Below are 27341 nucleotides of genomic sequence, written 5' to 3'. Positions count from 1 at the left end.
ACTTTTGTTAGCTTTGCAAAATTAGCATGGCTGGCACCACTTCAGAGAGACAACTTGTGTAGTACTACTCACTCGTTCAGCCATCATGCTGGACACTGCCCTTCCAACTTCATGGTAGCTCTTGTAGGTATCCTTGGGTCCAAGGATAATGAAGAGGAACCTGATGGGCAAAGAAACCTCAATGACTGACTCCATGAGGACGGCTTCTTTCAGGCGTACAAAGCAGAGTATGGGGGTCTCCAAGAAGTTAGCGCTACCTGGGGAGTTGGGACATGGTGAGAGAGAAGATGGGATGACAAATATGGCATGTTGGATGGGTCCAGAGAATAGGAATGATAGGATGAGTATGAATGAATCTTGGAGAAAGAATGGTAATGTACACATGATAGGTGGTAAAAAAAATAAAATAAAATAAACAATTAAGCATAACACGTGAATTCAGAAATGGCTGCACATTTCTACATAATTAAATATATTTATCTATCTATGTATCATTCATACTGTAGTTACCTTTCTTTGCTACAATATTTCAGTTGGACAGATAGAGGAATCTATCAAGAGAATTGTACTTACCCACCAAAACCACAGAGGCTTCTGCATTTTCTGGTACTCGCTCTGACAGATTTCCTTTGAGGGGTTCCTATTGGGATTTAGGATGCAGAGTAAAGTTACATTACATCCTTTGTATATACAAGCATTATTATTACTTATATAAACCATGATAGCTTTATGAGAACACAATGAGAAAGATATCAATGAGATGAAATATTGTAGCAGACACTAGATTGTATGATATATTATGGCAGTCCATGGGTCTATATAATAAAAAGAGGCAGATAATGTGAACTAATTATTTAGTGGGATCAGTAGCCTACATAGAAGTGAGGGATCCCATTATGGTGCCAGGTTTTGCCACTCAATGTATAAGGGCATAGCATTTGTTTTTCCCCAAATACCCTTACTTTAACGCTAAGGTGCATTGCCCGTAGTTAGACCTAAGCAGATGATACTAAACTCTGTAAAGCAGGAAACACAATAGAGGACAGTGCACTGTTACAAATGGATCTGGATAGGTTGGAGGTTTGGGCTGAGAAGTGGCAGATGAGGTTCAACACTGATAAATGTAAGGTAATGCACATGGGGAAGAAAAATACGGGCTGGTATTATGTATTAAATGGGAGCACACTTGGGACGACTGACATGGAAAAGGACTTGGGAGCCTTAGTTAACAGTAAATTTAGCTGCAGTGACCAGTGTCGAGCAGCTGCTGCCAAGGCAAATAAAATCATGGGGTGCATCAATAGGGGCATAGATGCCCACGACAAGGAAATAATTCTACCGCTGTACAAATCACTGGTCAGACCACACATAGAATACTGTGTACAGTACTGGTCAGACCACACATAGAATACTGTGTACAGCACTGGGCCCCAGTGTACAAGAAAGATACAGTGGAGCTGGAGAGGGTTCAAAGACGGACAACCAGAGTAATACTGGGAATGGGAGGACTACAGTACCCAGAAAGATTATCAGAATTAGGGTTATTTAGTTTAGAAAAAAGAAGGCTTAGGGGAGACCTAATAACTATGTATAAATATATCAGGGGACCGTACAGAGATCCCTCCCATGATCTATTTATACCCAGGACTGTATCTATAACAAGGGAACATCCTCTACATCTAGAGGAAAGAAGGTTTCTACACCAGCACAGACAGGGGGTTCTTTACTGTAAGAGCAGTGAGACTATGGAACTCTCTGCCAGAGGAGTGGTCATGGTGAACTCTGTAAAATTATTCAATAATAACATTGCTAGTTATGTATACTAGATTTATAGGGACAGAACGTTGATCCAGGGATTTATTCTGATGCCATATTTGGAGTCAGGAAGGAATTTTTACCTCTAGTATGAGGTTTTTTTTTGCCTTCCTCTGGATCAACTCAGTAGGGACTCATTAGGGATATAGGTTGAACTGGGCCCAATTGGTATAGATTGTACATTGGAGCCCAAGAACTTCAAATTACATCTTAGTTGTGCATGGCCTTTTATTACCTTCTCAGAAAGAGCTTTCATTTCTATTTGATGTATAAGAGGTTGTCCACTTTCAGGATCCCCTTTAGATCCGTCTTCATCAGGGCGACTGTAGAAATAGAGAGTCACGTTATCACTTGTGCGTTATCACTTGTGTGTTCTTAGTGCTTTATCCTACCAACAATTATTATCTTCTAGTTACAGGATGAAAAATAAGTCTATGATCATAGGGTCTCTGACCATTTGGACCCTCACAATCTAAAGAACTGAGGTCCTGAGTCTCCTGTTAGAATGGAGTTATAGCCACTTGTGTATACTGCTGTTATATTTATTGCCTACAGGGGCTGCCAGAGAAAGGCAAGTACAGCTCTCAGCCATCTCCAGATGTCCCATAGGCAGGGAGTAGAGCAGCAGTGAACACAATTGATCATCTCTCCATTCCAAGAAATTGGAGAATGCCATTCTTGAGATGGCTGTTGTTCGTGGGACCATCACTCTCAATTAATTTGGAGAACTATAGGGGAACTTTCTCAATGCCATACAGGTTGGGAGGACCTTTAGTTGCACAATTTTGCCTAAGACAGGACTTTGAATCATGAGTTTGCGATGACCATCTTGACACAATCCCATAATAATACATAGTGGAATTATAATAGGGGCCTGTGCCTGATGTTACCTGTGACGCAGCAGAAGGGCCCTTAGGACTTCATCTCTGTTCTCAGGCCTGACATGTCCTTCATAAATCAACTGGTCAATGACTTGGCTAGCAATTCCAGGCATAGTCTTTTCAGCAAGGTCAAGAATTACGGTTCCTGAAGATAAAGAAATTATTAGGAGAGAGAAAAATTCGCAAAAATCCAAAGTTCTTTGAGAGTGGAGAAACCCTCACCATTTTTTAAGGTCTGACGTAGTTCCAGAAGACTATTGAAGGTGAGATAGGAGAGCTGAGGTTTCCCCCAGTGCTTTAAATCATCCTGGAAGTCTTCTTCAGTCTTTAGCCAACGGGCTGCCTCCACCCAGTGCAGTTCATTGGTATGGTCCATGACCAACTCCTGTAGCTCCACGTAGGTCTGGTGGAAAGGGGAGATCAAAAAGTTGGAAATAATCTAAACAGTATTTTACTAGTCAAGCATAGTCTATGAGAAGTCTACCCCTTCTCCAGACCAGATTTTGTTTGACAGATTTTGAGTCCACCATACATTATGCATGGTAACCATTTTCTGTGAGTAGATGACCCCAAAAAAGACCACTTTTTAAGGCAATTTTGGGTATTCTTATAAAGATTTTGAGAAATTAAAATCAAGGGGGTCAATTTAATAGCCTTAAACAAAGTGTGTGTTCACAAAAGCCTTGATGGAACCCAATGGATGCAAAAATAAAATAAGCAATAATAAAAAAAAAATAACATAAAAAGTTCTAAAAACTAATGAGAACATATAGAAAAAGTGGCAATAAAGATGAAAAAAAGTTAAGGACCTTGCTTCAGTATATACTTTTATATAACACTAAAGACATGTAGCTGTACCTAGTCACAGATGCAGCAGAGCTGATCTGGTAATTATAGCAGAACTGACTTGTTTAGTCGGTACAGTTAATTGTCAGCCCTCAGGTAAATCAATTGGATTAACTGAATCATGCAAACATAAATTCAACATAATTAATATATATATATGTATATATATATATATATATATATATATATATATATATATTTGACACTACAGTAAATGACAGGCAAATGTACTAATTTACTGACAGATCAGGAGGATAAGGAACAGTCCAGGGACTGTTTATTGTACATACACCGCAAACCAATCTTTTATATCTGTATATAGACAATATGTATAACTACTAAAAACATTCCTGTCCGTTGTGTATATATAAACATGACTTGTCCACATAAAGTCATTACGGCACACGCCACACTTACCTTAGCACTCCACATCTCCCCCGCCCCCCCTTGTCGCAGCTAGGCTTACCTATAAATCCTGGAGGATCAGGATTGGGAGATGGGGAAGTGGGGCCTGTGCCCTGCAAATTCTGACAGACATTGGTGGGCACTGGGCAGAAGTTAGAAGGTGGTGGTGGAGAAGAAAGGAGGAGGGGGTAAATGTGCACAGATTTTCTGGCTAAACCAGAAATTCAGTCAGTCTGTGCTGGAGTAAAAGGTGATAATGCGGGTTGGTTTGAGGGAGGACACAAGCGACAATGGTAAGTCATTTCTAATAGAGGAGTTTTCCACTCCACTTTTTAGAGTCCTTTCTTGTTAGAAAGATCTAAAAAAATATCTGCTGATCACAAGGCGACCCTCGGCAATCTGCAATTGTTCAATTGCCCACAGCGCCACCAAAGGGGAAAAGAAGCATTGCACAGGGCCCTTCTCAATTAATGTGGGTTGTCCATGTACTGCATGGACAGGCTGGGTCATCAAAAAGAGGGATGCTGTTGGATAAATGATGGAGGTCCCAGATGAGGGACTCTCCTCTGCTCTACTATGGGATTTCTAAAGCAGACAGTCCTTTTAATGTATAACTTGGGAATGATTGATATAGTACACAGTCATCTCCCATTCCTTTTAACATCAGTTTGTCTCTAGAAAAGTTGAGCAACAACCAAAAAGCTGGGCTTTACAGCTCCCACAGGGGCTGTCACCCAACTTTCCTGAGCTCCTGAATTTATAGCTTTCCCTAGCTCCCATGTGACTGTATAACTTGGCCCATTGGTTTAAAAAAAACACAGCTTGGTGGAATTTTACAACATGAAAAGAACGACTCAAGGACGTGAATTTACTGGAGATTTTATTTATTATAGTAAAGTAGAGATATTAGAAGCAGTGTTTCCCAACCTGTAGCTTTCCAGCAAAACTACAACTTTCATCATGCCTTGACATGGTGTCTGGTGTCTGTCAGGTCATGCTGAGAGTTGTACGTTTGCAACAGCTTGAGAGCCACAGGTTGGAGAAAAGCACCTCAAAGGCATGTGTGATATAGGGTATATTTTCTTTCTTCTCATCTACAGGTTGCATCTTGAATTGCAGCTCAGCCCCATTTGTACAAAGGCTGCAATACCAGATCCTGCCTGTGCACTAGGGTGGCACTGTTTCAATAATTTGCAAGAATAGCTAGAAAAGTAAGTGGTGGGGGGGTACAGTAGAAGCAATGGATTCTTCACCAGCTACCCCTCTTTTACCTTTCTGTATATTATTCTTAGCATGCACTTAAAAGGTAAGGATAAACAGTATAGCCCTCTGCAACCAATTGTACAACACAGAGCAAACAACAGCAAAAAAACTGAAAAAAGATAGAGTTTTACCAAAGACATTAATAATTTAAAACATTAATAAATGAGTTGGATAATTCTTTTATTTGAAGCTTTTCATTTACTATAGGTTTAATGTCTACTTTCACCTGACGTGAAACAGCAGTGGGCACATGTGCTGTAGACTAGAGGACACCTGAATGGATACTGCAGTGTTCCAGACCTGGTTGGGGAATGCTGGGATACTAGTTAGTCAGTTGTCCAAACAGTGTCCATAGGGCTGAGTTTTCTCAGCTTCAACCTAAGGGACCTGATAATTCATCAGTTCAACAAGTTAAACTAGTCAAATAATTCCTTGAAAACAGATATGAAACTATTACATCATAGTTTGGCCTAGTTACTTCATTACATGTTCAAGATATAAGGACGAATAGTCGTAAGATGTATGGACGTAACTATAGGGGGCGCAGAGATAACAGCCGCACTTGGGCTCTAATGCCCAAGGGGGCTTAAAGGGGTATTTGGGGCAAAAACATTTTATTCCAAAGGATAGGGGATAAGATGTCTGATCGCGGGGGGGGGGCCACTGCTGAGACCCCCGCGATCTCCCTGCAGCACCCGCATTCTATGCTGGTGCTGAATCTCCATCTCCATCTTATTTGGGGGGGGGGGGGGGATTATCCATTCAGTTTGTTGAAATCACAGGTAATTTTATTCTGCATTAATCCAAGGATCTGTCCCTGCTGGGGTGTGATGACTTTGTGCCATTCCACAGCCCCTTTAATGGGTGTTTTAAAGTGTTACCCTATTTAGAAAACTGTGGGGGTACAATACATAATTAATACATTTGTGGGGCACAGTATATAATTCAATTGTGAGGGCACAGTATATAACTGATTCATATATGGGGGCACGGTATATAATTAATAAATGAGGTTACCGTAAATAATTGATCCGTTTGTGGGAGCGCAGTATGTATTTAATTTATATGGGGGGGGGGGGGTGAATTATCCATTTAGTTCATTTGTGGGGGTACAATACATAATTAATAAATTTGTGGGGGCACAGTACATGATTCAATTGTGGGGCACAGTATATGACTAATTCATATATGGGGGCACGGTATATAATGAATAAATGAGGTTACCATTTGTGGGAGCACAGTATGTAATTAACTTATTTTGGGGGGATTATCCATTTAGTTAATTTGTGGGGGTACAGTAAAAAAAAATATTTGTTGGGGCAAAGAGTATAATACATTTACAGGGGCACATTATATAATGAATCTATTTTTTTTTTGGGTGGGGAGTATATAATTAAATCAGTTGTCTGGGCAGAGTATATATATATATATATATATATATATATATATAGTATATATATTTTGAGGCACAGTATATGATTAATTTATTTTTCAAAGCCCAGTATATAATTAATTTGTGGGAATACAGTATACAATTCATTAATTTATGGGGCACAGTGAATAGTATATTATATTTTATTTGTGGGGCACAGTATATCATGAATTTATTTGTGGGGGCACAGGGTATTACAATAGATTTCAAGGGGCACAGGGTGTATTGAATTTCAGGGGATTGGTGTATATTATAAGGAATTTCTGGACTGGTACCATTGCAGGGTAGTTCTATAGTATGTGACGTTATTGTATTTATAGGGTGCTGCTTTGAGGGGGCACAGTGTGTGGCAATGTTATATTCAAAGGGAAAAGTGTGTGGCAGGGTTATATTCAGATGGCATAATGTGTGAAGGGTTTATATTCAGGGGGCACAGTGTATGGCAGAGTTCTATTCAGGGGGCACAGTCTGTCGCAGGATTATTTTTATGGGTACAATGTGTGGCAGGGTAAGATTCAGAGGGCATAGTGTTTGGCAAGGTTATATTCAGGGGCACATTGTGTGGCAGGGTTATATTAATTGGGAACAGTGTGTGGCAGGGTAAGATTCATTGGGAACAGTCTGTGGCAGGGTTATATTCATTGCGAACAGTGTGTGGCAGGGTTATATTCATTGGGAACAGTGTGTGGCAGGGTTATATTCATTGGGAACAGTGTGTGGCAGGGTTATATTCATTGGGAACAGTGTGTGGCAGGGTTATATTCATTGGGAACAGTGTGTGGCAGGGTTATATTCATTGGGAACAGTGTGTGGCAGGGTTATATTCATTGGGAACAGTGTGTGGCAGGGTTATATTCATTGGGAACAGTGTGTGGCAGGGTTATATTCATTGGGAACAGTGTGTGGCAGGGTTATATTCATTGGGAACAGTGTGTGGCAGGGTTATATTCATTGGGAACAGTGTGTGGCAGTGTTATATTCATTGGGAACAGTGTGTGGCAGGGTTATATTCATTGGGAACAGTGTGTGGCAGGGTTATATTCATTGGGAACAGTGTGTGGCAGGGTTGGATTAATTGGGAACAGTGTGTGGCAGGGTTATATTCATTGGGAACAGTGTGTGGCAGGGTTGTATTCATTGGGAACAGTATGTGGCAGGGTTATATTCATTGGGAACAGTGTGTGGCCGGGTTATATTCATTGGGAACAGTGTGTGGCAGGGTTCTATTCATTGGGAACAGTGTGTGGCAGGGTTATATTCATTGGGAACAGTGTGTGGCAGGGTTCTATTCATTGGGAACAGTGTGTGGCAGGGCTATATTCAGGGGACACAGTGTATCACAGTGTTATATTTAGGGACACAGTGTCTGACAGGGTTGTATTAATTATTGTCTTCATATACAGTAAAGTATAACAATCTAATGACAGAGTGAGAAACCAATGATGTCTTCACTCTGCAGATTGAAGAGTGAGCTGGAATAAGTAATGGCAGTGTGGACCAGATAAAGAAGAAAAGACTGCAGAGAAGACTTCACCTGTAGTCATGATATCATTGTTTATTATCCTGACTGTTCCCCGTCAGCGCTGAAGTCATTTGTTAGTTTTACAGTAATGATAAATTTAACTCCGAGCATACCTTTACCACTGCCAAGGTCATACAAGGAGCTGTAATGTCACATAGTAAAAACTTCCATAGCGCTTTCCCCTTACTTGGCAATAGGTATCTTTAATTATTACAATAGAAATACATTTTCATGATGCGCTTCAACACGGGCGTCCATCACACCAAGTAGGAAACCTGTTAAAAATTTGAATCCCACTTTTGGATTTAATGACTGTGCAGGGTCTCAGTACTTGGAAACTCACTATTATATGTACAGAACTTTGTAAAAAAAAAAAAAAAAAAGATAGGTGCTCTTTATCACTTCACAAAAGTTTAAAAGTAACAGAGCTAGATTTGGGATTTAAAGGGGTACTCCACTGCTAGACATCTTATCCCCTATCCAAAGGATAGGGGGATAAGTTGTCTGATTGCGGGGGTCCCACTGCTGGGGCACCTCCACGATTTCCCATCTCCCACAGCACCCAGCATTCTAAACAAACACCGGGTTCCTGTGGCAGTGGTCGTGACGTCACACCCTCTCCATTCATGTCTATGGGAGGGGGCGTGTCATTCGACACGCCCCCTCCCATAGACATGAATGGAGTGGGCATGGCGTGAAGTCACAAGGGGTAAGCTATGACATCACGATCATGGCATTCGGCTCCGAGCAATCTGAACAAAATGTTCAGAACGTTGGACCACTGGAGTACCCCTTTAAGGAGGAAAGCACCAAGTCATGAAAGAGTGCCAAAGGGGCTCTGCCATTTTCTAAATAGCTGCAACCAAGTCATTTGGGAAGTCATGACTTTTACCTTAAAGGGGTACTCTGGTGAAAAACTTTTTTTTTTTTATATCAACTGGTGCCAGAAAGTTAAACAGATATGTAAATTACTTCTATTAAAAAATCTTAATCCTTCCCGTACTTATTAGCTGCTGAATACTACAGTGGAAATTATTTTCCGTTTGAAACACAGAGCTCCCTGCTGACATCATGAGCACAGTGCTCTCTGCTGACATCTCTGTCCATTTTAGGAACTGTCCAGAATAAAAGGAAATCCCCATAGCAAACATATGCTGTTCTGGACAGTTCCTAAAATGGACAGAGATGTCAGCAGAGAGCATTGTGCTCATGATGTCAGCAGCGAGCTCTGTGTTTCAAAAAGAAAAGAATTTCCGCTGTAGTATTCAGCAGCTAATAAGTACAGGAAGGATTAAGATTTTTTAATAGAAGTAATTTACAAATCTGTTTAACTTTCTGGCACCAGTTGATTTAAAAATTTTTTAAAAAAAAGGGTTTTCACCGGAGTACCCCTTTAAGCTGTTTCTATTGTGCTCAATGGTATTTCTCTCTATGGAAAATCACTGATAACAAATGATCCCACATCTCTTCAACTGAGAAGATCAGCTCTTCTACATCAGCACTTTTCCAGAATTAACCCCTGATGACTCAAATACTGCTGGTACCCGCAGAAGTCAGGCAGCTGGGTCCGGTTTTAGACTGAAGAAGACGAATGACTTTGCAAGGATATGTGTCACCTGTAAACACATGCTGCATTTCTTGCCCACACCCTTCATGAGCGTGAAGGCAGGTTTTGAGAGGGATGACAGTAAGGGTACAGCAGTATAGGGAAGGTTAAAGCAGTACAAGGCAATAAGTATTTTTCTGTATGAAAATTTAATAACGTAGATCTGAAGGGACAAAAACGGCAGAGCTTCCTCATGGGACAAGTATCGTCTTATACATAATATGTGTGTCAAGCAGATAGTGTATGGTGAGTGTAGTTGTACCACTCACCTTGCTTAGTTGTGTATAATGACACAACTGCAATAGCGCTTTGGACAATCAGATAGGTGATGCAGCCTCCTGGTTCCGGGTTTCGGAGTACTCCAGGCCGGTCAATGGAATGATGGGTTGAGGAAAGAAGATTCCAGGTTCTTGGCGAAAAATCACCAGCGATGGATAACAGTTTCTTCAAAAATAATTTTTATTGCCAAAGAAAACAACGCGTTTCAGAGCTTTGGCGCTCCTTCATCAGGTAAGTATGGCAGCATAACAATACAAGATACAAAGACGCTCTTTATGCTCAAAATTGGCGCCAGATTATGGCGGACCCCGCCCCGTGGGCGTGGCCGCCAACTCAGGGCCAATGGTGAGCACAAGAGTTAAACAGAGAGTAACATCTTAAATATGGATAAAATTACACATAACATTTATAAAATCAATGTAGTTATACATGTTGGATAGATATCTTACATTATATATGAGTTTTGGATAGTGATGATGGGACGCTGGACACCGGCGACTTGAAGCGCACGCGTCCGTGGTGTGATGCGGGCACAAGTTGTGCGCTTCAAGTCGCCGGTGTCCAGCGTCCCATCATCACTATCCAAAACTCATATATAATGTAAGATATCTATCCAACATGTATAACTACATTGATTTTATAAATGTTATGTGTAATTTTATCCATATTTAAGATGTTACTCTCTGTTTAACTCTTGTGCTCACCATTGGCCCTGAGTTGGCGGCCACGCCCACGGGGCGGGGTCCGCCATAATCTGGCGCCAATTTTGAGCATAAAGAGCTTCTTTGTATCTTGTATTGTTATGCTGCCATACTTACCTGATGAAGGAGCTCCAAAGCTCTGAAACGCGTTGTTTTCTTTGGCAATAAAAATTCTTTTTGAAGAAACTGTTATCCATCGCTGGTGATTTGCGCCAAGAACCTGGAATCTTCTTTCCTCAACCCATCATTCTGTATGAAAATTAACACAGTCATTACAATGAGGTTGAGATGGCTTTATCAGATGTAGCAGATCTAAGGTTCTCAATTGTCCAGCTTGAGTAATTGATTAAATTCCGTCACCAGTAGGGGGAGCTGAGGAGCTAATTGCATACTGTTTTTTGCCCTGTTTAGTGGTGTGACACCAGTGCTGCATGCACTTCATACTCACAATTGGCAGAGGTCTCAGAGGTTGGACCACCACTGATCATAAAGTGATGGCATATCATAGTAATATGGGAATACCCCTTGACTTGCAGTCAATGGAAGGCATTTGGAGCTATGAATCATATCAAGAAATTCATTTTGGAAATTCATTTAGGTTAAAGAAACACAAATGTCTTCCAAGGCAGACATTTTTTTAAAGGGGTACTCTGGTGGAAAACTTTTTTTTTTTTTTTCAAATCAACTGGTGCCAGTAAGTTAAACATTAGTAAATCACTTCTATTAAAAAATCTTAATCCTTCCAGGACTTATTAGCTGCTAAATACTACAGCGGAAATTCTTTTCTTTTTGGAACACAGAGCTCTCTGCTGACATCATGACTACAGTGCTCTCTGCTGACATCTCTGTCCATTTTAGGAACTGTCCAGAGCAGGATATTTTTCTATGGGGATTTTCTTCTACTCTGGACAGATCTTAAAATGGACAGAGATGTCAGCAGAGAGCACTGTGCTCGTGATGTCAGCAGAGAGCTCTGTGTTCCAAAAAGAAAATAATTTCCTCTGAAGTATTCAGCAGCTAATAAGTACTGGAAGGATTAAGATTTTTTAATAGAAGTAATTTACAAATCTGTTTAACTTTCTGGCACCAGTTGATTTAAAAAAAAAATTAAAATAAAAAAAAGGTTTTCCACCAGAGTACCCCTTTAAGCTATACACATACAGATATAGGCATCAGCTATATGGGTCTCACCTCGTCTACTCCCCGACTGGGTAGGATATAGGATGGAGCCGCCGGAGGAAAGTGCTGGGAAGGAGGTTCAGTGAATGAATCTAAAAGAAACCCAGTTATACAATTACATACACTTCCACCAAGACTATGGATAGTCACTAGAGATGAGCGAACTTACAGTAAATTCGATTCGTCTCGAACTTCTCGGCTCGGCAGTTGATGACTTTTCCTGCATAAATTAGTTCAGCTTTCCGGTGCTCCGGTGGGCTGGAAAAGGTGGATACAGTCCTAGGAGATTCTTTCCTAGGACTGTATCCACCTTTTCCAGCCCACCGGAACACCTGAAGGCTGAACTAATTTACGCAGGAAAAGTCATCAACTGCCGAGCCGAGAAGTTCGTGATGAATCAAATTTACTGTAAGTTTGCTCATCTCTAATAGTCACAATATTTGAAAATTCAGCAAAACTGTAAATCCACTATGGACATGAATAGTAGATCATTTAAACAAATGTAACACTACAAGGGGAAAAAAAGGTGAACTAAAGCATTAAGAGAGTAAGTAAGAGAGTAGTAGTAGACATTGGAGAACAATGCAATATGGAATATTGATCATCAATATAACCTTCATATACCGTATAACACAGTGGTCTCCAACCTGCGGACCTCCAGATGTTGCAAAACTACAACTCCCAGCATACCCGGACAGCCGTTGGCTGTCCGGGCATGCTGGGAGTTGTAGTTTTGCAACATCTAGAGGTCCGCAGGTATAAGACCACTGGTATAACAGGTAATAAGCAATGAATAAATGCACAGGACTTCCACCCACTGTAAGACTGAGGGTCCTCTGACACCCTTGGCTGGGGTTCTAACCCTAATAGTCTTAGTTAATAACCTTAGCCATTTGTTCATTTTGTTTAACACCTCTACAGACAGTATTGGGGCCTCAGCCAGGAAAAATTGTAGATAGGCGACCTGTTCTCATGATAGGTGGGGGGGTCCTAAAGGTATCCTATAAATATGCCCTGAGTATGTACATGTGGAGACCTCTTAAGGTGTTTGCCAATAATGTAATTAAATCACCTGTACACTGGGTAGATGATCACTGGGGTCCCACAGACAACTACACTGACCCTCATTTACTTAGAAAATCGGGTTGTAAGTCTATTTTGCTTTCTTACCCGACTGCTTTTTCCCCCTGGTATTTATTATTATGTCGCATCCTGTTTGTCGCACTGGGTTTTGTTGGTTTTGGTTTCCAACTCCTCTGAGTTGTCGGGAAAAAATCCACAACAATTCAACAAATTCGGGTTGGAAACCTTTATAAATACGTGGGAAAGCTCAGAAATGTCGTGTAACTCCCCTTTTTCGGGTTTGGGAGAATCCACATCGGGTCCGTCGGGAAAAAATGTCGCATCGTGTCGCAGACTGGCGCACGATGTCTGCGACATGGCGCAGACAAAGATGCGACAAAAAAACCCGACAAAAGAGGGTTTAGAATAGTAAATGAGGGCCAATGAGGTCTGGGGAGACGATGGGGAAGAGTTATGAAAATGTGTGCAGAGGAAAAGTCAACCAGTTTTTAACTCTGTACTCACCATGATAGAAAGAGGGATAGATAGATAGATAGATAGATAGATAGATAGATGGATATGAGATAGAAAGATGGAAAGATAGATAGATGGTAAGTCCCCAATTAACGCAGCACTCCATATATTGAAAAAGTGAAAACATTCTTTGAGATAGATAGATAGATAGATAGATATGAGATAAATAGATAGATAGATAGATAGGAGATAGATAGATATGAGATAGATAGATAGATAGATAGATAGGAGATAAATAGATAGATAGATAGATAGATAGATAGATAGATAGATAGGAGATAGATAGATAGATAGATAGATAGATAGATATGAGATAAATAGATAGATAGATAGATAGATAGATAGGAGATAGATAGATATGAGATACAGTAGATAGATAGATATGAGATAGATAGATAGATATGAGATAAATATGAGATAGATAGATATGAGATAGATAGATAGATAGATAGATAGATATGAGATAGATAGATAGATAGATAGATATGAGATAGATATGAGATAGATAGATAGATAGATAGATAGATATGAGATAGATAGATAGATAGATATGATATAGATAGATATGAGATAGATAGATAGATAGATATGATATAGATAGATAGATATGAGATAGATAGATATGAGATAGATATATAGATTGATAGATATATGAGATACAGTAGACATGAGATACGATAGATAGATAGATAGATAGATAGATAGATGATAGATAGATAGATAGATAGATAGATAGATAGATATGAGATAGATAGGAGATAGATAGATATGAGATAGATAGATAGATAGATATGAGATAGATATATAGATAGATAGATAGATATGAGATAGATAGATATGAGATAGATAGATAGATAGATATGAGATAGATAGATAGATATGAGATAGATAGATAGATATGAGATAGATAGATAGATATGAGATAGATAGATATGAGATAGATAGATATGAGATAGATAGATATGAGATAGATAGATAGATAGATAGATAGATATGGGATAGATATATAAATAGATATATATGATATAGATGGATAGATATGAGATAGATAGATAGATGAGATACAGTAGACATGAGATACGATAGATAGATAGATAGATAGATAGATAGATAGATAGATAGATAGATAGACAGGGAAAATGAGATTAGATATTGTATCTGTCTATCTCTATTTAACCCTGATGGTGTCCTATAAGATGTGACCAGACCAAAGCATTGACAAGAATTGGTGGATCCCCTATCTCACCTGTGCAGCATCCTCAGAGGAGATGAGCAAAAAAGACAGGGTGACACTTTGCACCTTTTATTTGGTGGCACCCCTACTTCTGCCAAATTCTGACCAATAGGCACACATCTCTTAGTTGTCCCAATAACCAAGTTATCCTGTCACTCATCCAGCCGGTGTTTACACTAAATCACCCAGCAATTCTCCCCTGCTGACTGTAAACATTCAGGGTAAAGTGGAGGAGTTTCACTCTTTCACCCTCCATAAAACATCTTCCTCAACTATGTTAAATCTACTAATTCCTGGGGATTAGACAGATGACAGATACTGTAGCTGCAATACCAGATGCAGGCCATGAAATTAAGTGGCGCTGTTTCTTAAATTCTTCTACACCTTTATTGTATCAAAGAGAATTTATAATAATACACTAGAAAAATGATACTGTATATGAATTGAAAATTATAGCAATTGTTCACTGTGGTTTTAACTATTAAGGCCCCATCAGCGACACTCAAGCATTGTGGTAAAATCTAGACATTACCACAACATTTATGTTCTCTGTGAGATAAAAAATTGCAGCAATCTTACAGCCATTGCAAAAACCTGGCTTAGGCTGGATTTAGACAAGCGTATTATGGCAGCGTATGTTTTACAGCTACAAGTCTCGTACCGACAGCGGATTTCATCACCTGAACCAACTTCATCAGAGCATCTATGACGCGTTTAGGTCATTAAGGCCCCTATTCATATTAGAAGAAAGTGGTCCAACAATCCATTGTGTTTGGTGCTCTTATGACAGATGATGTTGGGAAGGGAAGGATTTCAACTGCCTGATTCTATTGTTCTTTGAGAGATAAGCCACCACCAGTCTTGCAGCAGCTTACTCCTCCTTTCTCGATTCAGAATGCATGAATGCTCAGCCTAGCCCAGCATTAAAGGGGTACTCCCGTGGAAAACTTTTTTTTTTTTTTTAATCAACTGATGCCAGAAAGCCAGATTTGTAAATTACTTCTATTAAAAAATCTTAATCCTTCCAGTACTTTTTAGGGGCTATATACTACAGAGGAAATGCTTTACTTTTTAGATTTCTCTGATGTCATGACCACAGTTCTCTCTGCTGACCTCTGCTGTCCATTTTAGGAACTGTCCAGAGCAGCATATGTTTGCTATGGGGATTTTCTTCTGCTCTGGACAGTTCCTAAAATGGACAGCAGAGAGCATTGTGGTCATGACATCAGAGAAATCTAAAAAGAAAAGCATTTACTCTGCAGTATATAGCCCCTAAAAAGTACTGGAAGGATTAAGATTTTTTAATATAAGTAATTTACAAATCTGTTTAACTTTCTGGCACCAGTTGATTTAAAAAAAAAAAAAAAAAGTTTTCCACGGGAGTACCCCTTTAATGGATAGGAGTATCAGGAAAGATAGTTATTGACCGAAACGAGTATGGGTGCCTCTATACACCCCCCCCTCCCCCTCCCCCCGGCTCAAATATTTTTCCCATAATAGAGTTTATAGCCGTACAAGTTTGCCTGCTTTTATCTGCTAAATTGCGCAGCCATTAGCCACTGTGTGTGGTTATAGTATAGAATTTTGCAATCACAATATAGCATGCAAACAGATTATAACAGAAAAAGGAATGTCTACGTTTACGGTAACAAAGACCAGCGAGTGCCAATTATTTCAATGGCCCAAATGGAGTCACTTAGGGGGAGATTTATGAAAACTTGTCCAGAGGAAAAGTTGCCCATAGCAACCAATCAGATCACTCTTTCATTTTTAACAAGGCCTCTGCAAAATTTAAGAAGCGATCTGATTGGTTGCTATGGGCAACTGGGCAACTTTTCCTTTGCACAGGTTTGGATTAATCTCCCCCTTAGGCTAGGTTCACACTGCAGAATTTCTGGGCAGAATTTCTGCCGGAGATCGAGCCGGCAGAAATTTCTGGGTGGATCTTGTGGGAGATCTGCTAAGAAATGCATTGCCATCTATGGGGACGGCAATGTAGTCCGTGCGGTCCTAGTGCCGCCGGCTCGATCTTCGGCAGAAATTCTGCCCAGAAATTCCACAGTGTGAACCTAGCCGTAATGACTCAGTTTGGGACACATGCACTATTTTGGGCGTACTCAAAACACCTCCTGCTGCCTTGTCATGTCCACTTTAAATTGCTAGGTGACCCCGTATGGGCCATTGAAAAGAACGGCATCTATTGCCCTCTGTACAGTGTATGTCAGTATCCCGCTCTTCGCTGGATGCTGACGAATACTTCTGACAGACTGGTAAAATGCAGTGTGGATCTAGCCTAAGTTGCAAAAATGTGCATGTGAGGCCAGACTGCATTAGTGTTTCCCTCAGATTTGTCCATCAGTATTCTGACATATACTGTAATGGAGAACAATGGATGCCATTCAGTTGTAATGGCCTTAACCAAGTCTCCTAGTAAGGCTGGGTTCCCATTACGCTTTCCCCCATATGGGAGCGAATACGGCAGGGGAGAGTTAAAAACTTGCACTCCCGTATGTAATTCATTTCAATGAGCCGACCACAATGAAACGTTCGGTCCGGTCGGCCCATTTTTGCCCCGTACGGGGCAAAAATGGGCCGACCGGACCGAACGTTTCACTGCGGTCGGCTCATTGAAACAAATTACATACGGGAGCGCAAGTTTTTAGCTCTCCCCTGCCGTATGCGATCCCGTATGGGGGAAAATGTAATGGGAACCCAGCCTAACTCAGTTCAGGATGTATTTGTTACTTTAAACAGACTCAAAAGCGCAGAATGCTCCGTTGTCCAGTCGGCTTAAAATAGCACATACGGCCTGAACAGTATGGGGGATATTTATCAATACCTGTGCAGAATAAAGGTTGCCCAGTTGCTCATAGCAACCAATAAGATTGCTTCTTTCATTTTTCAAAGGCCTTGTAAAAAATGAAAGAAGCAATCTGATTGGTTGCTATGGGCAACTGCACCGCTCTTCCTCTACACTGGTTTTGATGAAATAAATGTTGCCCTCCGATACACTATACTTCGATATCCCGTTTTCGGCAGGATTGCAACAGACACGTCTGACAGAAGCACTAATGGTGTGTGAACCTAGCCTAGTGTGTGTGAACATAGCCTAAAGTGCTTGTGTGAATCCGGCCTAAAGTGAAATTGTATCTTCAGTAATCTGCATTAATTGGTGGCACCAGAGTCTACAAGCCTGCACTCCACCCATTGCCATCCATGGAAGTAGACAGGCTTTACCTAGAGGAGACGACACTTTCAATGCCTGGGTGATCTGAAATCCCATTTGGTTATATGGAAACTGCTGTCTAAGGTATCTGGTCACCAAATGCTTTTTACGGTTTGCTGCTTCTGTGAATTCTGGGGGGGGGGAACAACTTGCGACAAGTTAGGGTGCATTCACACTGCGATTTCTTCATATGGCTGCCATATGCCTGTGCTGCATCTCATTCGGAGCCGACTGGAGTTAGGCTGCATTCACACCACGTTTTGTACATACGGGTGCCGGATTCGGCCGGGGGGAGGGGCAAACTGAGCGCTCCCGTACCCCGGCTGGATCAGCCCATGACACCATTTACTTTAATGATCTGACCAGAGTCAAACGGTGACTCCGGTCGGCTAAGTTTTGACCCGTATCCGGTTTTGGACCGGACCTAAAACCGTAGTATACTACGGTTTTAGGTCCGGTCAGGAAATCGCATACGGGTCAAAACTGAGCCGACCGGAGTCACCATTTGACTCCGGTCGGCTCATTAAAGTAAATGGAGTCACGGGCTGATCCGGCCGCGGTACGGGAGTGCCCGGTTTGCCAATCCCCCCGCCTGATCCGGCACCCGTATGTACAAAACGTGGTGTGAATACACCCTTAGCTCATTTTGCACCGTATCCGGTTTAGTCGCCGGACATTTAAATGAATGAGATGCGGTACATGTCTGGCGGGGATACGGCAGCAGCCAGTGTAAATAAAAATATCTCCCCGGATCCGACAGCCGTATGAAGAAATCGTATTGTGAATGTAGCTTTACACATAGGAGCCAGTCAGACCTCACAGGGCCCCAGTACAACGCTTGGTACCAGGACCCCCATACTAGGCACTGGTTCCTTCATATAGGGGTGAACAAACTGGAACACTTAGGCTATGTTCACATGTCGGAATGTCTGCATGGAGAATCTCTGTGTGGATATTCCACAAACTGGAGGGCACTGGCATAATATGCCCGCTCTAGGACCGCACAGGAATGCGCCATCTCATTGCGGACTCCGCATGTTCATTCTTTGTGCGGACACGGAAATTGGAATTTCCGCACTGGAAACATCTGACACGGAAATTCCGTCCTGTTGAATTCAATGAGACTCTGCTGCTCTAGAATCTCTGTAGCGGATTCCAATGCAGAACACGACACAGAAATTCTGCTGTGTGAACATGGCCATAGGCTCTGGGCCTAGCTGCAGCTGCATCCTTTGTACCCCCTTCAGCTAACACCCCCTATACACATTTTGCTATTTTTAAAGCTGTATGGATTATTGTGGAGAACAATGAAGGCTAAAATAAGCAGCAAAAGGCCTTTTAACTGTTGCAATATTCTAAGGCGGTTTATCATTGCTGTAATGAGATGAATATATCTGTCTGCGCCACTGCCTATGCTGGCTGCAACCTCACAGGAGGAAATCTCCGTGCCACAATTGTATATAACCTACCTGACGCCTTCACATATCAGCGAGGCATATTATAAGGATAACCTTATGGAGCCCTGATAAGAGGACAAGTGATTGATCACCTGGGCGTCCATTCCACTTGTCCTGTGACCTGAAGGCAGCTTGTGAAGCCATTGGTGTATGTGCTCAGTATAAACAGGCTGTGTGTATACATATACAGTATATAAAGGGAGAAAACACGCTGGATGTGGTGTATGTACATACTACGCATAGATCTGATAGTCGGGCTGACCAGCGCCTCCCTTGGCTAGAGGCAGTGTTTGCCCTGTTATTGATTGATATGAATTATTCTTGGAATGTTTTTTTTTTTAATGTTTTGCACAATTAATTATATTGGTTTTATAGTAATTATTATAACAATTTATTGTATCATATATATGGCTTTAGGATTATGGTTGTTATTTTTAAAACATTGTATTTTAATAACATATAGGGACGGTGGTTGTATGGTTTAATGAAAGTAGTAATTATGAAAGGGAGGAGCAGCTCGGGATGACCTAAGTCAGAGGACTTTAAAGGGGTACTCTGGTGAAAACCTTTTTTTCTTTTAAATCAACTGGCTCCGCAAAGATAAACAGATTTTTACATTACTTCTATTAAAAATCTTAATCCTTCCTGTACTTATCAGCTGCTGAATACTACAGAGGAAATTCTTTTCTTTTTGGAATGCTCTCTGCTGACATCACGAGCACAGTGCTCTCTGCTGACATTATTATAATAAGAAGTCTTCATTTATTGTTGTCCTTAGTGGGATTTGAATCCATGGCCCCAGCACTGCAAGGCAGCAGTGCTAACCACTAAGCCACCATGCTGCCCTAAGCGTACATCTGCTATGCACGGTTGCTAAAATGGACAGAATGTCAGCAGAGAGCACTGTGCTCATGATGTCATCAGTGTTCCAAAAAGAAAGGAATTTCCTCTGTAGCATTCAGCAGCTAATAAGTACTGGAAGGATTAAGATTTTTTAATAGAAGGAATTTACAAATATGTTTAACTTTCTGGCACCAGTTGATTTAAAAGAAAAAAGGTTTTCACCGGAGTACCCCTTTAAAGGTGTATTCCAGGCAAAAAAACATTCTATCCCCTATCCAAAGGATAGGGGATAAGATGTCGGATCGCAGGGGGCCCGCTGCTGAGACCCCCTGCAATCTCCCTGCAGCACCCGCTTTCTATGCAGGTGCTGAATCTCCAGTTTCGGAAACCTCCAGGTTTCCGAGACTGGGGACGTGACATGACGTCATGCCCCCTCCATTCATGTCTATGGGAGGGGGCGTGATGCTGCCTTGCCCCCTCCCATAGACATGAATGGAGGGGGCGTGGCGTAACGTCACGTCCCGAGTCCCGGAAACCTGAAGGTTTCCGAAACTAGAGACGCAGTCCCCGCTATCGGACACTTTATCCCCTATCCTTTGGATAGGGGATACAATGTTTTTGCCCGGAATACCCCTCTAATATATGGCGCTTTAGCTGTTGCAAAACTACGACTCTCAGCATTCCTGGACAGCCAACAGCCTAAGCAATGTAACTGATATGGAGGCTGGTGCTAGGTGTGCTGCTTGGCTCATGGGGGGGGGGGGGGGGTACGTCCCATTACTTGCAGTGGTAGGTCCCAAGACGTGGTTATGTCAGAAGGAGTGAGTGTTACCCTATGTTGTAAATTGGGTGCAACAAGGGCAAAATTTACGTTTTTTTTTTTTTTTTGTGTGCAAGACACTTGGGGGTATTGGTGCCAAATTTATGAACTTTCCACTGCCAATGGAAAGAGGTTTTTATGGCACTATGCTACAGATCAATAGTAATTCCATATTGTGCTGTAAAATGGCATTATTATTATTATTATTATTATTACTATTATTATTATGCAGGTTGTCTCTCTTTGAAGCAATTCTTCTGAAGGACAAGATCCTCATTAGACAATATTTGATTTAACATCTTAAGAAGTTCACATCTGCGTCAGAGCTCTGTCACGGAGTACGTTTCTGGTAGAAAAAACTGATCTGGACGGTGCGTTGCACAATGGACACCAACAAATCCCCACAGATCCCATTGACTTAAATGGGGTCTGTCTGGTTTTCTGTCTGCTGCTTTGCAGGATTTGAGCAAAAAAAAAAACTGGTCTGCAGCATTCTTTTTCCTTCACTCAAGACCTGCTATATTAAAGGGGTACTCCGATGCTTACATATCTTATCCCCTATCCAAAGGATAGGGGATAAGATGCCTGATCGCGGGAGTCTCGCAGCTGGGGACCCCCGGGATCTTGCACGCGGCACCCCGTTTGTAATCAGTTCCCCGAGCGTGTTCGCTCCGGGTCTGATTACGGGCGACCACCGGGCCGGCGGCGTGTGACGTCACGCCTCCGCCCCCGTGTGACGTCACGCTCCGCCCCTCAATGCAAGCCTACGGGAGGGGGTGTGACAGCTATCACGCCCCCTCCCGTAGGCTTGCATTGAGTGGCGGAGCATGAGGTCACACGGGGCGGAGGCGTGACGTCACATGCCTCCGGCCTGGTGATTGCCCGTAATCAGTCCCGGAGCGAACACGCTCGGGGGACTGATTACAAACGGGGTGACGCGTGCAAGATCCCAGGGGTCCCCAGCAATGGGACTCCCGCGATCAGGCAATTTATGCCCTATCCTTTGGATAGGGGATAAGATGTGTAAGCACCGGAGTACCCCTTTAACAGATCCGGTGAACAGAGGTCTGACAGTGATGTGAATGAGGCCTTAGATCTCTTTAGGCACCATATAAAATGAGAGTTCGTACAATATGGAGGTTATGTGGAGCTGCAGAACAGCCCTGTGTATGGGGCTACATGGATAATGCATGGATGGAAAGATTGAAATAATCTAGTAATAAGCTAGTCATACACATAAGTTATCAGCTGAATGTTTCCTCTTGATCTACCCGTTTTTTTTTCTAGCCTTTTTTTAACCATAAAAAATGCCACCAAAAACTGCCCTGTTTTGCCCTCCCAAAATGCAGTTTTTGTGCTTTTTTAATTTTATTTAATTTTTTTATTTTTTTAATTATTTAAAAAAAAAAATTAAATAGTGTTTTTTTTTTTTATCTGGGTTTTTTTTCTTCATTTTTATCATGACAAGTCGTGCGATTCTTTCATCATGTGACTCAAGGATTTTTGCATTAAAAAAACTAGTGAAAACCTAGCCTTAACTCCTTGGGGACCAAGCCCATTATAACCCTAAGGACGGGAGCATTTTTTTCAATTCTGACCACTGTCACTTTAAGCATTAATAACTCTGGGATGCTTTTACTTTTCATTCTGTTTCCGAGATTGTTTTTTCGTGACATATTCTGCTTTATGTTAGTGGTAAATTTTTGTCGATACTTGCATCATTTCTTGGTGAAAAATTCCAAAATTTGATGAAAAAATTGAAAATTTTGCATTTTTCTAACTTTGAAGCTCTCTGCTTGTAAGGAAAATAAACATTCTAAATAAATAATATTTTGGTTCACATATACAATATGTCTACTTTATGTTTGCGTCATAAAGTTGAGATGTTTTTACTTTTGGAAAACATCAGAGGGCTTCAAAGTTCAGAAGCAATTTTCCAATTTTTCACAAAATTTTCTAAATCGGAATTTTTTAGGGGCCAGGTCAGTTTTGAAGTGGATTTGAAGGGCCTTCATATTAGAAATACCCCATAAATGACCCCATTATAAAAACTGCACCCCTCAAAGTATTCAAAATGACATTCAGTAAGTGTGTTAACCCTTTAGGTGTTTCACAGGAATAGCAGCAAAGTGAAGGAGAAAATTCTAAATCTTAATTTTTTACACTCGCATGATCTTGTAGACCCAGTTTTTGAAATTTTACAAGGCGTAAAAGGAGAAAAAGCCCCCCAAAATGTGTAGCCCAATTTCTCTCGAGTATGGAAATACCTCATATGTGTATGTCAAGTGTTCGGCGGGCGCAGTAGAGGGCTCAGAAGGGAAGGAGCGACAATGGGATTTTGGAGAGTGAGTTTTGCTGAAATGGTTTTTGGGGGCATGTCGCATTTAGGAAGCCCCTATGGTGCCAGAACAGCAAAAAAAAAAACACATGGCATACTATTTTGGAAACTACACCCCTCAAGGCACGTAACAAGGGGTCCAGTGAGCCTTAACACCCCACAGGTGTTTGACGACTTTTCGTTAAATTCGGATGTGTAAATGAAAAAAAAAAATTTTTCACTAAAGTGCAGGTTTTTCTCCCAAATTTACCATTTCTACAAAGGGTAATGGGAGAAAAATCCCCCCAAAATTTGTGACACAATTTCTCCCGAGTACGGAGATACCCCATATGTGGCCCTAAACTGTTGCCTTGAAATACGACAGGGCTCTGAAGTAAGAGAGCGCCATGCGCATTTGAGGCCTGAATAAGGAATTTGCAGTAGGGGTGGACCCGGTTACAAGGATGGGGCTTGTCTCCACAAAAAACCCTACAGCAGTGCCTCCCACAGGGTGCCTCCAGCTGTTGCAAGACTCCCAGCCTGCCAGGACAGTCTATGGCTGTCCGGCAACACTGGGAGTTGTGGTTTTGCCACAGCTGGAGGCTGTTTAGGAAACACTGCCTTATGAGACATTTTTCATTTTTATTGGGGGGGGGGGGGGGGTGACGTGTAAGGGGGTGTATGTGTAGTGTTTTACTTTTTATTATTTGTTAGTGTAGTGTAGTGTTTTTAGGGTACATTCACACAGGCAGGGGTTCACAGTAAGTTTCCTTGAAGGAAACCCACTGTAAACCCGCCTGTGTGAATGTACCCTGTACATTCACATGGGGGGGTGCCCCAAACCTTCAGCTGTGGCAAAATGACAACTCTCAGAATGCACTGACAGACCGTACATGCTGGGAGTTGTAGTTTTACAACAGCTGTAGGCACACTGGTGGGGAACCACTGAGTTAGAAAACAGACTCTAGCTCAGTGATTCCAACCTATGTGCCTCCAGCTGTTGCAAGACTACAACTTTCAGCATGTACGGTCTGTCAGTGCACTCTGGGAGTTGTAGTTTTGCAACAGCTGGAGGCACACGGGTTGGAATCACTGAGTTAGGAAACAGACTCTAGCTCAGTGTTTCCCAACCAGTGTGCCCACAGCTGTTGCAAAACTACAATTCCCAGCATGCCCGTACAGTCAGGGATGCTGGGCGTGTAGTTCTGAAATATCTGGCCCTTCAGATGTTGCAGAACTACAACTCCCAGCATGCCTGGACAGTCTGGGCATGCTAGCAGTTGTAGTTATGCAACAACTGGGGAAGAACAGTGGCCTCCAAACTGTAGCCCTCCAGATGTTGCAAAAGTACAACTCCAAGCATGCCCAGACTGTCCAGGCATGCTGGGAGTTGTAGTTCTACAACATCTGAAGGGCCAGATATTGCAGAACTACACGCCCAGCATCCCTGACTGTCTGGGCATGCTGGGAGTTGTAGTTTTGCAACATCTGGAGGGCTACAGTTTGGAGACCACCATATAGTGGTCTCCAAACTGTGCCACTTCAGATGTTGCAAAACTACAACTGCCAGCATGCCCAGACAGTCAGTGCATGCTGGGAGTTGTAGTTTTGCAACATCTGGAGGACCACAGTTTAGAGACCACTACACAGTTGTAGTTTTGCAGCTTTTAGAAGGCCACAGTGAAGATCACTTATCGCGATCTTCACTGCAGCCTTCTCAGCCGCACTTTCCGGCCTCCGCTCCTCCTGCTCGCGCCGCTTGTTCCTGAGCCGCCTCCTCCGGTCCGGGTAAGCCGGGCCATACCCTCCCCCTCACCGCCCGTGTTCCCCCCGCTCTTTACCGACTTCGATCGGTGCGCAGAGCGGGGGGAAATGAACTGTAACCCCCCGCCCCCCTCCTGCCATTGGTGGTCAGCCTGACCGACCAATGGCAGGGGATTGGAGGGGGTGGCAACATTGCCACCTCGCTCCTATACTTTAGGCTGGTCGGAGCTGTCTCTGACAGCTCCGATCACGCTTATTTTCCGGGAGATCGGGTCACCAGTGACCTGATTTGCCCGGATCGCGCAAATCGCAGGTCTGAATTGACCTGCGACTTGCTGCGATCGCCGATATGGGGGGGTCTCAGGACCCCCCTAGGCATTGCCACGGGATGCCTGCTGATAGATATCAGCAGGCATCCCGGTCCGATCACCGCCCGGCGAGCGGCAGTGATCGGAAATGCCGAGGGCGTATGGATTCGCCCTCCGTCCTTAAGTGACGGGACGCGAGGGCATATGCATACGCCCTTCGTCCCCAAGGAGTTAAAGGGGTACTCCGCTGGAAAACATTATTATTTTTTTTTTTAAAATCAACTGGTGCCAGAAAGTTAAACAGACTTGTAAATTACTTCTATTAAAAAATCTTAAATCTTAATCCTTCTAGTACTTCTAAGCTTCTTTTTGAATTTCCTTTCTGTCTGACCACAGTGCTCTCTGCTGACACCTCTGTCCATTTTAGGAACTGTGCAGAGTCGGAGCAAATCCCCATAGCAAACTTCTCCTGCTCTGGACAGTTCCTGAAATGGACAGAGGTGTCAGCACAGAGCACTGGGGTCAGACAGAAAGGAAATTCAAAAAGAAAAGAACTTCCTGTGGAGCATACAGAAGCTTATAAGTACTAGAAGGATTAAACATTTTATAATAAAAGTAATTTACAAATAAACTTTCTGTCATCAGTTGATTTTAAAAAAAAAATTTAAAAATATTCCAGTGGACTACCCCTTTAAGGCTAAGTTTCGACTTAGTTTTTTTTTTAAATAAAAAATCTATTAAAATCACTACTGTATCTTTTATAATATATATATTTTTTTAATGGTACCCTACGAAATTTTAAAAAAAAAGTATCTCAATCATTTTTTTGGGATCCAAAAAAGAATAAAAAACGCCAAAGTTAAAACCCACATGTCGTTTTTCTTGGCGTTTTTTTTTTTTTTTACTCCCATAGACTTCCATGGGAGAAATATGCCACAATTTCAGGGAGAAAAAAATGCCATAGGCTCAACATGCTACAACTTTGCAAAACAGCCAAAAGATAAAAAATGAAATAAAATAAAAAAAAGGATAAAAAAAAAAAAAAAAAAACGCCAAATTGAAAAACGCAAAGTGGAAAAAGAATTGTGCGATTTCACATTGATTTACAGCTAACATCTGGCCACAGCTTTTTTAAATGACAGAAATGCCATGGGGGCCGTTTTGGCATTTTTTTGGGGGGGGTAAATGCACACTAAAAAAAACAAGTGGAAACATAGCCTATGGCTGCTTACTTGTACAAGGAGACTTTATTTATTTTATTTTTATTTTTTTTATGGTTTGCCTCCTGCTCCTGAAAGGTGTACATAACTATGTATATTGTAAACATTCCTCAGGTCCTACAATGTCACCAGGTCATGTTTTTGGGGAATTTCTAAGTAAATTACTTGAAGGTCCTTTATGCTTTGATTTATGCTGTGATTTTAAGCCCTCATGAATATAGCATATAAAACGGATTTATTATTATATTTTATATTACATTTTAAGGTCCCTTTCAAACTAAAGTCTCTAAGGGCATTAAAGTCTCTTTTTTTATTTTATTTATTTTTTTGTGCCTTTAACGACCGTTCTTTCGATGGGGCACAACGGTCCTGATGGCTCCAATTTACTATTATGGGGTTCGTACTATGGGGCCCCTGACGGGCGTCACGCTGCCTTGTCATAATGGCAGTGTGAAAGGAGCCTTAGGGTCTATTCACATGCCAGTGGAATTCCACCTCAAAATGAAAGCCCAATACACTTCTATGGGCATCCGCACTAGCGGAAATTCCGAAGTGTCAACGGGAGTGCGGATGCCCATAGAAGTGTATTAAGCTTTCATTTTGAGGTGGAAATTCCGCCATGTGAAT

General features: G+C 41.8%; 1 protein-coding gene across 2 annotated transcripts in view; it reads right to left on the bottom strand.

Annotated features, from left to right (window-relative positions):
- The window catches only part of SLC4A1 (solute carrier family 4 member 1 (Diego blood group)), a 64201-nt gene that overhangs the window by 23578 nt on the left and 13282 nt on the right, over positions 1 to 27341 (bottom strand). For both annotated transcript variants that reach the window (XM_056547549.1, XM_056547548.1), the window contains 6 exons: positions 11942 to 12021; positions 2919 to 3099; positions 2706 to 2841; positions 2051 to 2138; positions 574 to 640; positions 73 to 257 (listed from right to left, as the gene is read on the bottom strand). In XM_056547549.1, the coding sequence (XP_056403524.1) occupies positions 73 to 257; positions 574 to 640; positions 2051 to 2138; positions 2706 to 2841; positions 2919 to 3099; positions 11942 to 12021 (737 nt within the window). The remainder of the gene's footprint in view (positions 1 to 72; positions 258 to 573; positions 641 to 2050; positions 2139 to 2705; positions 2842 to 2918; positions 3100 to 11941; positions 12022 to 27341) is intronic.

The sequence above is a fragment of the Hyla sarda genome, chromosome 12 (assembly GCF_029499605.1).
Source record: "Hyla sarda isolate aHylSar1 chromosome 12, aHylSar1.hap1, whole genome shotgun sequence".
Taxonomy (NCBI): Eukaryota; Metazoa; Chordata; class Amphibia; order Anura; family Hylidae; genus Hyla; species Hyla sarda.
The sequence above is the reverse complement of the archived record's forward strand: the minus strand, read 5'-3'. Positions and strand labels throughout refer to the sequence as shown.